Below are 12,861 nucleotides of genomic sequence, written 5' to 3'. Positions count from 1 at the left end.
AAACCCAGAATTTGGAGTATTTAGATAAGATTCAGAAGGGGCAGTTTGCCCCATAACAGGTGACACATTATGTCACCTCAAGTCATGCACAGCTAGGCAAGAACGAGGCCATCAGGTCCTTGCCTGAGATGTCAGGTTGCCTAGATTCAAAAAGGTGCAAATCTCCTGAGGGCCACTGCAGGGAGTCCACCCTCAACTGGCTTCTACATGACAATGCCCAGAGCCTAGGACGTTACTTAGGGGGAGGGTCCATTGTGTGCCCGCCCCTTTTTTCTCTAAATACCTTCCCCCCGCCCCTTTTTCTGACCCTCCCGCCCCTTTGCCTTCCCCCGCCCGCTGATGCCAGGGCAGCTGCCCTCCACTTCCTCCACTATATAGGACATTCCTTGCTCTGCCCTCTGTGCCAGACTCAGGCTCCCGCCCAGGCAGCAAGCAGCGGGTAAGGCCGGGCATGGGGCCCGCTAGGAAAGTGGGACTGAGCGGGCCGGCAGGGGAGGGCGGCCCAGGGCCTGGATCTGAGAGCCTCCTCCTCCCTGCACCTCCCTGGCCCTCCTTGGCCCGGAGTCACCTCAGCAGCTGCCGGTTCCCGGGGACTGTGCCCTGCGCTGCCCACCTGAGCCTCAGGGGCCGCAGCCCAAGGCCGTGAGCCACACCCCCGGGGCGACCCGGTTCACCTGCCCCACGACCGGGGCCCCAGGACTGCCAGCCTGCCAGGGAGGGAAGGGAGAGCTTTGTGGCTGAAACCAGAGCTGAAGCCTGAGATGGGAATGTTTTCCTTCCTTCGGGAACTCCCTTCTGCCCACAGCTGTTTGTGACAGATTCTAGGAAGCCCCAGAAGAATTGCTTCTCATTGCTGCAGAGGGAGGGAGGGAGGGAGGGACCCTAGAGATTACTTTCCGAGGACAACAGTAATAATTCAATGTATTACATGAGAAGCAAACAGCACAAGTAGTTCTTCCTGGCCAGTATGTGGGAAACGAAGGCTCTGAGAGGAGTCAGGATTCCTAAGGGGGCTGCTGAGCTGAGGTGGAGGCCTGGTCACCCTCACCCCCAGGGCGTGTCACAGAGGATGCTTGTCACCTTCTCCAGGTGGGCTGCACCATCTGACCCTGGGACCTGTGCTGGCTTTTCAAACTCTCCTTTCCAGTTCCAGAAATGAGACTTTGTACCCTTAACCTTTCTAAACATAGCAACTGAATCTTGAAAATGGAGATAATTAAATCACATTGCTGGAATTTGCTTTAATGAGTAGTAGGTAGCAATGGTTTTCTAATAGAAACATTTTTATTTCAGGTAAATGGTGGGAAGTAGGTGTGTTCCTAAACTTGGTAGGAAAGGGCCAGTCCTGGCTGCTATGTCTGCCAGGTCGGACCCTGTTAGTATACCTGGGTCCTGCACCTGGGTTTCTGATGGCTCCTTGGTGTGTTCATCTAGTTCCCACCTTTGTGCTCATGAGAAAAGAAAATGCAAGTTCCAGGATAAGAAAGACATGGAGAAATTTCATTTCCTAATTTCCTGGGGTGCATGGGCCTCTGTTCTGCGTTGCAGCCCTCACCATGGAGCAGCTATGTGTGGCAAACACCCGGTTTGCACTGGACCTCTTCCGCACCCTGAATGAGAAGAACCCTACTGGAAACATCTTCATCTCTCCCATCAGCATTTCATCCGCACTGGCCATGGTCTTTCTGGGGGCCAGAGGCGCTACTGCCGCACAGATGTCCAAGGTCAGCAGAAACAAAGTAGTCTGGTTCCCGGCGAGTCTGCACTAAAGTGTTGTGCTTTGAGCTTTCACAGGATATTTAAAAAACCGTATTCTGTGTCCCACAGCCATATGTTATGAGGCCAGACTTTCAGAAAAGCCTCATGAACAATTCCTTTTTATGGAGGCTTTCATTCATGACTGAGTTTTTATTGAGCATATGCTGTGTGCCGGGCACAGTTTTTAGTTTGGCTGAGGACACAGCAGTGACGAAAGCTGCCCAAACCCCTGTCGTGTGCTGTTTCTATTCCAGTGGGCAAACCTTTGACAGCATCTCCTCCTGGATGAAGACGGTTCAGTTTCTGCTTTGCATGTGACCCGCCACTCATAAATAATTCCGGTCATATAATGTTCCTTTAAGCACAAAGTACAGGCAGAAAACTTTTACAGTGGAGAAGCTGGCAGTGTCACCTTCTTGAGGGAACAGGTGACCCTGTGATTTGTACCCTGAGGCCGAGCCCTGGGCTGGCACCACGTGCCTGTGTGGGCAGCAGGGCCCTGCACGGAGAGGAGACAGGTGAGGTGTGGCATCTGCAGGGACAGAACCAAGCCTCGGTTGGTGTGGCAGGTCACTCTTACAGCAGGAGCAGAAGCTATGCCCAGCCTTCCACCTGGCCCTAATGGGCATGGAGGGCACTTCTGTGCTGTGTTCTTTGTTTAATTCTGAGAGGGGAACTGGGCTTTCCTCGGAAGCAGGGGAAAGAAGTCCCAAAAGTGAAGGTCTTCTCACCTACCAGTCAGATTACCTGGTGCCTGTAACTGGGGAAGGCCCAGCCCTGGTTTCCACTTATCGACCTGATCCAGCCACAAAGCATCTATTTCTGTAATTTCTGAAAACCAACCATTTTGATCACTACCGACATGAAAGCATTTTTAAGTTTTCCAAAATCCATCCATTTTTTTAACCCCTGGTTATTAATTGGTTGCTCCTTGTAGGGTAATATCAGCCTTTTATTATGAGGTTGTTCCAGGGACTGTATTACCTCAGCAAGAATAGATTTAGGGGTTCCCTCCATATTTCCATTAGAGTAGATGAATCATAGCAACTGTGCAAACATGACACAGCTCGGTGAGTGACTGGACTTTGTGCATTGTGTGGTGTGTTCTTTGTGTGCTGAAGTAAACAACCAGCCCAGGTATCATAAATCCATAAAGGGATGCTTGATTTGTAATAAGGAAAATAAACTTTTACCGAATGTGAAATTTATAGATCTTATTTTTAAATAAGGCACAGGTGCTGATAGTGTGAATTTGAAACCGCTCACGTTATAGTATCTCTGTGTTCCCGCATAGTTAAGGTCCTTAATTCTTCTGTTTATCTGAGAAATTCCTGTGAACTATAATTGATACAAAATTTACATATGAACATACAAATGACCATTTCTTTAGGGGAAAAAAACAGACATCTGTAAATATTTAGCTCATTAGCTACTCATGTTTATATAACTATATAACAAAAAGAGATATCAAAATCGCTTGTAATGCAAATATTATGTCTCAGAAAGCTATACACTTTGGATTCTCTTTTCTTTTTTCTCCAATGAAAAGGTAATAAAGTACTGGGAATTACATAAAACGGATGGGAATTATCAATCATTAATAACAAAAACACATTAATTTAGTTTGATAGATACAATGCCAAGGAGACCGGTTCAAAGTAAGTGGTTACAGCACGAATGTTTTCTTTGTTTTAGACTCTTCATTTTGATGCGGTTAAGGAGATTCATTCAAGATTTCAGAGTCTGAATGCGGACATCAACAAGCGTGGAGCTCCCTACGTTCTGAAACTTGCTAACAGGTTATACGGAGAAAAAAGCTACAATTTCCTCCCTGTAAGTACTTCACGTTCATGTTCTTAACCTCACTGGACCATGAGGACACTTTTCAGCACACCAAGGCACAGAAGTCAGATTTATTTTTATAAACATTCAGAAAAATGATATAGAATTAAAACATGAGAGTATCCCCATTAATTGATATAATTTCATTTTATAGTCTTCACAGGGAAAGACTGACCCTGACTGTTTGACCAGCAAAAGTGAATTTCATAATTCAGTTCCAAGAATAATCAGTATATACTTATATAGGGACATGTTGGTCAAAGGTTAGAAAAGAAAAGGTAAATTTTATACACCACCAAACTACTGAACTGTACCCTTAAAAGTGGTTCAATGGTTAGTTTAATGTTACATGTTTTTTACTGTAATGCAAAAAGTATAAGGGTTAGAACTTTTTTGTTACATTGAAATTTATGCCTTTAACACCATTTCTGTTGCTTTTTTTTTTTTTTTTTTTTTATCCTCACCCGAGGACATTTTTCCATTTTTTGTTCAGGTAGAGTAGGAGGGGGAGAGAGGAACAGAGAGAGAGAGAAACATCGACGTGAAGGGACACATCGAGTGGCTGCCACCCGCACGACTGACCAGAGCCGGGGACAAACCGCAACCGAGGTACATGCCCCTAGCGGGAACCGAACCCGGGTCTCTCGGGACCGCAGGCCGACGCTCTAACCGCTGAGCCAAACCGGCCAGGGCCATTTCTGTTGCTTTTAAGGATTTTGGAAACATTTCTGCATGTAGCAGGAGTTATCCGTGACATTTGGTTCCTTGCTTTTCAAACAGGAGTTCTTAGCTGCAACTCGGACGGCGTACGGCGCTGACCTGGCGAGTGTGGACTTCCAGCGCACCTCTGAAGGAGCCAGACGCGTGATCAACGAGTGGGTCAAAGGGCAGACAGAAGGTAAGAGAGTGGGCCCCACGCACTCATTGACCTGGTCCTTCTTGTCCTCCCTCCACCTTCCCACCTTCAGGTGACCCCCGGCCCTTTGCTCTGCCTCATCCTGGCCCTGGGGTCAGTCTGCCCCTGCCCAGCGCCACACAGCTGTCCACTGAGGAAACTCCTCAAAGTGGAAACTGAAACACGGTTTCGCTGAAGCAGCTGAACTTTCTCCTCATAAGTTCACAAATCTACAATTTAAGATTAAACCTAACATTGAATGTGGAGTCACAAGGATAAAGCTTTGAGGAAAACCCGGCCTGGCCCCAATCACGGAAAAGAATATTGTCACACTTGTGGCACAAAGTGCCGTGGCAGGAATACCCGGCACACACCCTGTGGACGCGCTCAGGGCGGCGGGGGGACTGGCCGTGCCCCGCGGTCCCCTCAGCTCTCTCTGCCCCACTGAAGGAAGGGCCGAGGACCAGCTGACCCGCCTCCCCTGCCCGGCTCTTCACGCCCGCTGTGGGCACAGGGGGACTCGTGTTGCAGTGGAGTCACGGTCCTACCTGCTGCGTGTGTGTTAACACCTTCTGTGAGAGTAGCTTCCACCTGGAGGATTCGCACAAGTGATGTATTTACTAGTGCCCGGAATCCTTTTCACTAAGGAATACTTCTGTGCCTGAAAAGAATGGCCTTTCACTGAAGTAGGCTTGTTGTTTCTCACACACTGCAAAGAAGTTTCCTGTTTTTTTTTTTATCCTCACCCGAGGATATTTTTCCATTTTTTGTACAGATAGAGTGGGAGGGAGAGAGAGAGAGAAACATCGACGTGAAGGGACACATCGAGTGGCTGCCACCCGCACGACCAACCAGGGCCGGGGACAAACTGCAACCAAAGTACGTGCCCTTAGCGGGAACCGAACCTGGGTCTCTCCGGACCGCAGGCCGACGCTCTACCTGCTGAGCCAAACTGGCCAGGGCAAGAAGTTTCCTGTTTTAGCCCTTAAACCCTTTGGTAGTTTATTTAAAGTTGAAACATCCTAGAAGGGATTTCCTAACTTAACATGTTAATGGAAATTAAATAAAAAAAATGTATTTGAATTGCATTTTAGTGCGGATCAAATGTCAGCTGAAATATAGAATTCTGATATTGAGCTGTTTTTTTGAGCTTGCTTTATCTTTCAGGGAAAATTCCTGAATTGCTGGCTGCAGGCGTGGTTGATGATACGACTAAACTGGTGCTGGTTAATGCCATCTATTTCAAAGGAAGTTGGCAGGAGAAATTCAGTGAAAAGGCCACGACCGATGCGCCCTTCAGATTGAATAAGGTGAGGGTCGCAATTATGAAATTACTCTTTGCTCTAAAGAATGCAGATAATAATGTGAGTGACTTGTCTTCTCAACTTTCCAGAAAGACACAAAAACAGTGAAAATGATGTATCAGAAGAAGGAATTTCCATATGGCTACATCCAGGAGCTTAAGTGCCGTGTGCTGGAGCTGCCTTACCAAGGCGGGGAGCTCAGCATGGTCATCCTGCTGCCAGATGACATCGAGGACGAGGCCATGGGTCTGAAGGTGAGGGCTCCTGGGCTCATGCCTCGTGTTCCTTCTGACACAGCGATGCTGCCTGTGTGTATGTCCTGTGGTAGGTCTTTGTCATGATGTTACTGGACTTTCCTTCCCAAACTGTGTCATCCCTTTGAGATTTCTTCCATCAATGTTTGCTACTCTGAAGCCCTACGTTTAGGTTTTCAGCTCCTGTCAGTACACAGTTGTGGTGGGGACATCTAATGATCTATATTATTGAACATCAGTCAATGGCATCTCATGGAAACTCCCTTAAAAAATCTTTATAGGAAAGTGCAGGAAAATTAGAAGTGTTTTGTTCAAAAAATTTTAAATTAAAAAACCCAAAACATTAGCCCGGCCAGCAAGGTTCAGTGGTTGAGCATTGACCCAAGAGGCTGCAGATTCCATTCCTGATCAGGGCATATGCCCAGGTTGTGGGTCAAATCCCTAGTGTGGGGCACGCAGGAGGTGGCCAATTGATATTCTCTCTCATCGATGTTTCTATCCCTCTTTCCCCCTCCATTACTGTCTCTCTAATCAACAAAGGAAAAAAACAACAACCAATAAAACCCCAAAACATTCATAGTATATAGTTTCATGTTGTGTGAAATCCTGTGTTACACTGGTCATTCTTATTGTAATTCATATAGATTATGGGTTACATTTCTAAGAGATACATGGTAGAAAAGACTCATGTAACTCATGAGCTTGAAAGCTAAGCCTGTTTTGTAAAATAAACTTCTTATGTCATTTCTATTTTATTTACGTGAAAGGTGATGACATTTCCTGCTAGGCTAGGACCAGGCAAAACTTGAAGATTATCGTTTTCCTTTAGTGTCTCTAGGCTGCGGTGTGGCTTTTCTCTATGTTCTCCCTAGTCACACTTGTTACTTAGAAGAGATCCAATATTGGCCATTTGCATGTATAAAGTATATATTAAAATCAGTGTGTTTATTATTTTAATTAAATTTCCAAATATGTCTCTTCTCTCATTATAAAAAGAAATTCTAGCCCCATGAAAGGAATAATCAACATCAGTAGAACAAGTGGAATGATGATTCAATTCTGGTCCAATAGTTGTAGTAACACTAGTAATGATAATAGCTGACATTTTTGTGGCACTTAGTATGTGCCAAGTGCTTTGTATACATTAACTCATTTAATGTTCTCAACAATGCTGTAAGGTAGGTACTATTATTCCCATGACCCAATTTTAGATGAGGAACTAAGCCCTTTTCTATTTTTACCTAGGAGTTAAACTATTAGAGATTTCTTCAGCACTGTGAGGTTCACAGATAACCACGGTTATCAGTAGGGTTCAGAATAAATAGAGTGGAATAAATAGAAGAAAAGTTTTAAAATTTTCTTCCACCAATGAAGCAGTTAAAGTAATAACATCTGTTGTGGCTGTTCTGGTACTCCAGTGTGGCAAGGGTTTCAACGGCCTGGATGGATGGGTGGGTGGGTGGAAGGATGGATCACTGATGGAGCCAATGTCCAAAGTCCCTGTAGCTTGGGACCTTGATGGCTTGGAACACAGCTCTGTTCTGTTATCACCAATTGCTGAAAAGAAATGAAATCCTCCAGATAGAATCTCATTTGGCACAAAATAAGAAGGAAACTGATTAGCAACTGATATTATGAGTCTCTTCTTTTAAATAATGCTTTGTTACCTTACTTACATGAAACTGTTCTCTCCTCTTCCTTGGCCCATTCTCATTCCAGATTGAGGAACAGCTGACTTTGGAAAAACTGCATGAGTGGACCAGACCTGAGAATCTGCATCTCACTGAAGTCAATGTCCACCTGCCCAGGTTCAAGCTGGAAGACAGCTACAACCTCAACTCTCCCCTGGCCCGCCTGGGTGTAGAGGATCTCTTTAATAGCAAGGCTGATCTGTCTGGCATGTCAGGAGCCAGAGATCTTTTTGTATCACAAATTGTCCACAAGTCTTTTGTAGAAGTGAATGAGGAGGGAACAGAGGCAGCGGCTGCCACAGCAGGCGTTGTGGCCAACTGCATGCCTAAGCCAGTGAAAAATTTTGTAGTTGACCATCCGTTCATTTTTTTCATTCGACACAACCCCTCAACTAACATTCTCTTCTTAGGCAGACTTTCTTCCCCTTAGAGTCTGTGGAAATACAAGACCAAGCTCAGGGCTTCATTACCCCTACTTTCAATGGTGATAGTTTTTATATATCTTTAGATATAAAACTATCATCTCAAAACAAATCTTTCATTTCCTTTGTAAGGTCAACTTTGTTGGCTGTTTACACCCAAGAATTTTAGAATGAGTATCAATTTTCCTTTTTTATATTGAAATTTTCAGTGATTGTTTTTGAATGCATCACTCAAATGTAGAGATTCTTCACAATGTAGTAATCTGTGGAACTGCTATACTCTCTTGATAGACATGGGAAAAATTATAAAGCTGTAATCTGTTTCACAGACAGACTTCTGGAAGCCATACTACAGAGATGCTCTGACTGTTGAAGGGAGACTTAAAAACTTACTCAACTGAAATATAGGAGAGCAGCTTTGGCCAGTTTGGCTCAGTGGTTAGAGTGTGGGCCTGCAGACCTGAGAGTCCCGGGTTTGGTTTCCGCTAAGGGCCCGGAAGCTTGGTTGCAGTTTGTCCCTGGCCCCGGTTGGGGTCGTGTGGGTGGCAACCAGTCGATGTGTCTCTCTCACATCAATGTTTCTCTCTCCCTCTTCCTTCCTTTCTCCCTCTCACTCTATCTGAAGATGAATGCAAAAATGTCCTCAGAAGAGGATAAAAAAAAAAGAAAGAAATATAGGAGAGCAGACTATTAAGGGTTGGATTATGAAGACATATTTGCCTTGGCCAGTGTTTCTGACCCTTTGTTCTCCAGGATTAGTATTCCATTACAGCCCTTCTGTTTTTAAACCATTATAGAGCTACTTAGTTCTAATCTTCCCTTTTTTATCTTCCTTTAACCTACCTCATATGTAGTTTGTGTGTGATCACAAGGCATTGAGAAGTAGGTGTCATATCATAAAATATTTCAAGAAACTACAAAAAGAACTATGCAGTAAGAGAGACTGTTAAGCAAAAGGGGGTGGGGAAGAGATCGCACTGTTACGCGGCTGCTTGTGTGTTTTCTGATACAGTGACTCCCATCATCAGATACATATTGTTATAGCAATGGGACAGCTATATGCAAAGTTGGATGTGGGGGAGGGAGCTCTTAGATTATTATAAACCTTTGTCCAATGTACTCCTTGGCATGGTTCTGAAATGCTAATTTTGTAGGTTTGTAGCAACCTAGGTACATGCCCTTGACAGGAAGTGAACCCATGACTCACTGGTCTGGGGGTGGACACTCTAACCACTGAACCACACCAGCCAGGACTATAGTCAACTTAAATGGGCTAATAAAGTTTCCTAAGATTCTGCTAGCCAGACTGATGTCAGTGTCTTCTTGTTCCTACCCCATCTCAGGAAAGACAGGACTGTAGTGGGATTCATGGCCTGACTCTACTGACATCCACGACGGTGGTGGGTGACTCCTTGGCATGAAAAGACGTTAACAAGTTTACAGCTGGGAAGCTTTCCTCCCACGTCTTCTTAAAATACTTACTAGTACCAAACATATCCCAGGTTCTCTTAGCTGTAGAAAAAATAGCAAAAGCAATAATCACTGCATTCTGTAATTCTTTCACTTGGGCTCCTTATCCTAAAATCTGCTCTGGGATCTAGAGTAAATGGTGCTAATCAAGTAGAAACTGAATCGTACGGTCACAAGCAACTCTTCACAATCCTTCCTTTTATATATGAGGGAACAGGCCCATGGACTACAAATAAAGAATGAAGGTTAAAACCTAGTAAATAATAAAGCAGAAACTACAATCCAATTCATTTTATGTGGAGACTATCATTCCTACAATGGTGAAGTAGGGAATTCAGATCTCTTAACAAAAAAACCAAACCAGACAAGCATCAGCCCAAAGGCAAGGGGGAGCTGACATGATTATAAAGAATTACTCAGAGCCCTGGCTGGTTTGGCTCAGCGGTTAGAGCGTCGACCTGCAGTCCTGAGAGACCCGGGTTCGGTTCCCGCTAAGGGCGCGTACCTCGGTTGCAGTTTGTCCCCGGCCCTGGTCGGTCGTGCGGGTGGCAGCCACTCGATGTGTCCCTTTCACGTCGATGTTTCTCTCTCTCTCTCTGTTCCTCTCTCTCCCTCCCACTCTACCTGAACAAAAAAATGGGAAAATGTCCTCGGGTGAGGATAAAAAAAAAAAAGAATTACTCAGCAATCCAGGATAAACTGGTGACTATGGAAATTGGGGTCACTTTTGCCCCAGGGGCTTTTCCCAATCCAAAAGAGGTAAATAAAACTTGAAGCAGGGATATTGATGATGTTCAAGACCAGGGAGGCAGAGTTTTGGCCTGCCCGGAGTGGTGGGCCTAGAATCACTCCTGCACTTTTGTTTGTCCCCCTGAGAGCTACAGTCTACAAGTGTGAGTGAAAGACCTCAGAATGCAGCCCTGATGTATGTCCCAAATTTCAATCCCTGGACTTGCATTGCATCTACTCTGGTTTGCTGCTACCCAGAGGCACATGGCAGAAGAAAACAAAAATCATCTCTGGGGGAAGATTACCCATAAACCTCCAATTATTTTTATAGTCAGCTTTTTTTTAAATCTTCACCCAAAGATATTTTTTCATTTATCTCCACATACTCCAGATAGAGTGAGAGGCAGGGAAAGAGAGGGAGAGAGAGAAACATCAATGTGATCGAGTGGTTGCCTCACGCACAACCCTGATCAGTGTCGTGGATGAACCGCAACCTAGGTACATGCCCTTGACAGGAAGTGAACCCATGACTCGCTGGTCTGGGGGTGGACACTCTAACCAATGAACCACACCAGCCAGGACTATAGTCAACTTTATAAAAACTATGTCCAGCACATAATCGAAGATTACTAGGTGGGTGAGAAGCTGTGATAACGTGAACAAAAATTAGCACAAAGAAGAGATAATGCAAACAGAAGTACACGGGCCCCAAATATTGATATCATTACACAGAAATTATAAAACAACACTTTTCAATTATTAAGTTGATAAAAGACAAGGTTAAACATTTCAGCAGGTAATTTAAAAAAGACACGGCATATTTGAAAGAAATGAAATAGAAGTCCTATAACTCAAAAATACAATACATGAAAAACTAAATAGATAAGCCTTATCCACAAATTAGACACAGAAAAAATATAAATTGTCAAACCAGAAGAAATTATCCATAATTTCTTACTGAAAGACAACTATAATAAGTAAAGCCTAGAAAGACAAAAGAGTGAACATTTAAAACGAAGGATAAGAAATTCAAAATAGTAAGAAGATGCTAAACAGAAAAAGAGAAGACAAGAGACAGTATGATGCAGAATAACATTTAAAGACCTAACATTCAAAAACTCATATAAACACAATTCACAGATTTTAAAAGCCCTACTCAAGTCCCAAGGAGGATACAGCAAAGAAATCTAGTCACATTCTAGTGAACCTGCAGAAGTTCAAAGACTGTAAGAGATTATCATAGAAGAAATATGATAAAAACAAGCAAAGATAAAAGACAAAATACTGTCAGAGGAGCAGCTGTTAGCAAGAAAACTCATAAATCAACAGCGATTATGAGAGCCAGAGATGATAGACTGATTCCTTTAACATGCTGAAGAAAACAACACCCCAAAACCCTGCCAACCCAGAATTATTCTATACCCAGGAATAATATTCCTCATGAGATCATCAGACAAACAAAAACTGAGAAATATTTCACCTTCTGCAGACTTAAAAATAATTCAAGAATATTTCTTCTGCAAAAATAACACCAGTGCTGTAAGAAAATTACAAAAGTAAGAAAAAATATCAATAAAAATTTAAATAAATATTGACCATTTAAAGCAATAGTAATAATGTCTGCAGAATTTCAAATATATAGAAAATTAAATGACATGATAGCATAGATGTTGGGGAATAAAAATGGAGGAAAAATTTCTAAGGTCCTTGTATTTTCTGGAAAGACAATAAATACAATTAGCATCATGAGCTGCTTAATGACTTTTTGGTCAACAACAGATGCCATCTACCATGGTGGTCCCATCAGATCATAATGGAGCTGAAAAATCCCAATGACCTAGTGATGTTGTAGCCACCATAACATCATAGCGCAAGGCATTACTCACATGTCTGTGGGGATGCTGGTGTGAACATACCCAGTGTGCTGCCAGTCATGTAAAAGTATGATACATACGTCCTGGCCTGTTTGGCTCAGCGGTTGGAGCGTCGGCCTGTGGACCAGAGAGTCCCGGGTTTGGTTCCTGCTAGGGACACGTACCAAAAAAAAAAAAAAAAGGTAAAATAAAAAGTATAACACAGACAATAGTGCATAACACTTGATAATGATAATAAACAACTATGCTGCTGGTTTGTGCAGTTATGTATTATAAATTTTATCATTATTTTAGAGGGTAATTTTCTATATAAAAGAACAGTCCTGTAAAACAGCATGGAATTGATACAATGGCAGCAGCCTCATACATTTTGGGATTACTCTTTCTTGACTGCATCATTTTCTCTTGTGCTGGACTTAATTTCTTTTTTTTTTTAAATTAATTAATTTTTGTTACATATGTTTCTCCTTTTTCCCCCATTGACACCTCCCTGTCTCCCTGCCCTGTCCCCAGCTTTGTTGTCCATGTCCATTGTTCATGCATACATGCATATAAATTCTGTGGTTTATCTCTCCCGCACCACTTCCTTCTCTGGGGATTGTCAGTCTGTGCCCCACTTCCA

At 43.6% G+C, this 12,861-nt stretch overlaps 2 protein-coding genes across 2 annotated transcripts in view; both read left to right on the top strand.

Moving 5' to 3' along the window:
* Positions 1 to 336: 336 nt before the first annotated feature.
* Positions 337 to 8,628, top strand: LOC118627038 (leukocyte elastase inhibitor-like). The gene is made up of 7 exons (XM_036257178.1): positions 337 to 439; positions 1,549 to 1,724; positions 3,454 to 3,591; positions 4,381 to 4,498; positions 5,663 to 5,805; positions 5,889 to 6,053; positions 7,773 to 8,628. Exons 2-7 carry the CDS (start codon positions 1,557 to 1,559, stop codon positions 8,172 to 8,174), a joined length of 1,134 nt encoding a protein of 377 aa, XP_036113071.1. The 5' UTR covers positions 337 to 439; positions 1,549 to 1,556; the 3' UTR covers positions 8,175 to 8,628.
* LOC118627037 (leukocyte elastase inhibitor-like) overlaps positions 5,986 to 12,861 on the top strand; it is a 42,298-nt gene continuing 35,422 nt past the window's right edge. Inside the window, exon 1 of the mRNA XM_036257177.1 lies at positions 5,986 to 6,053. The gene's annotated coding sequence lies outside the window, so the exon portion shown is untranslated. The remainder of the gene's footprint in view (positions 6,054 to 12,861) is intronic.

The sequence above is a fragment of the Molossus molossus genome, unplaced genomic scaffold (assembly GCF_014108415.1).
Source record: "Molossus molossus isolate mMolMol1 unplaced genomic scaffold, mMolMol1.p scaffold_m16_p_12, whole genome shotgun sequence".
Taxonomy (NCBI): domain Eukaryota; kingdom Metazoa; phylum Chordata; class Mammalia; order Chiroptera; family Molossidae; genus Molossus; species Molossus molossus.
This window is presented reverse-complemented; position numbering and strand designations above follow the sequence as displayed.

Bases quoted from the DNA above. Each gene is read 5' to 3' on its own strand.
- LOC118627038 (XM_036257178.1), top strand. From the start codon at position 1,557: ATGGAGCAGCTATGTGTGGCAAACACCCGGTTTGCACTGGACCTCTTC. The intron at 1,725-3,453 runs GTCAGCAGAAAC...TCTTTGTTTTAG, and splicing joins CTGCCGCACAGATGTCCAAG to ACTCTTCATTTTGATGCGGT. The intron at 5,806-5,888 runs GTGAGGGTCGCA...TCAACTTTCCAG, and splicing joins CGCCCTTCAGATTGAATAAG to AAAGACACAAAAACAGTGAA.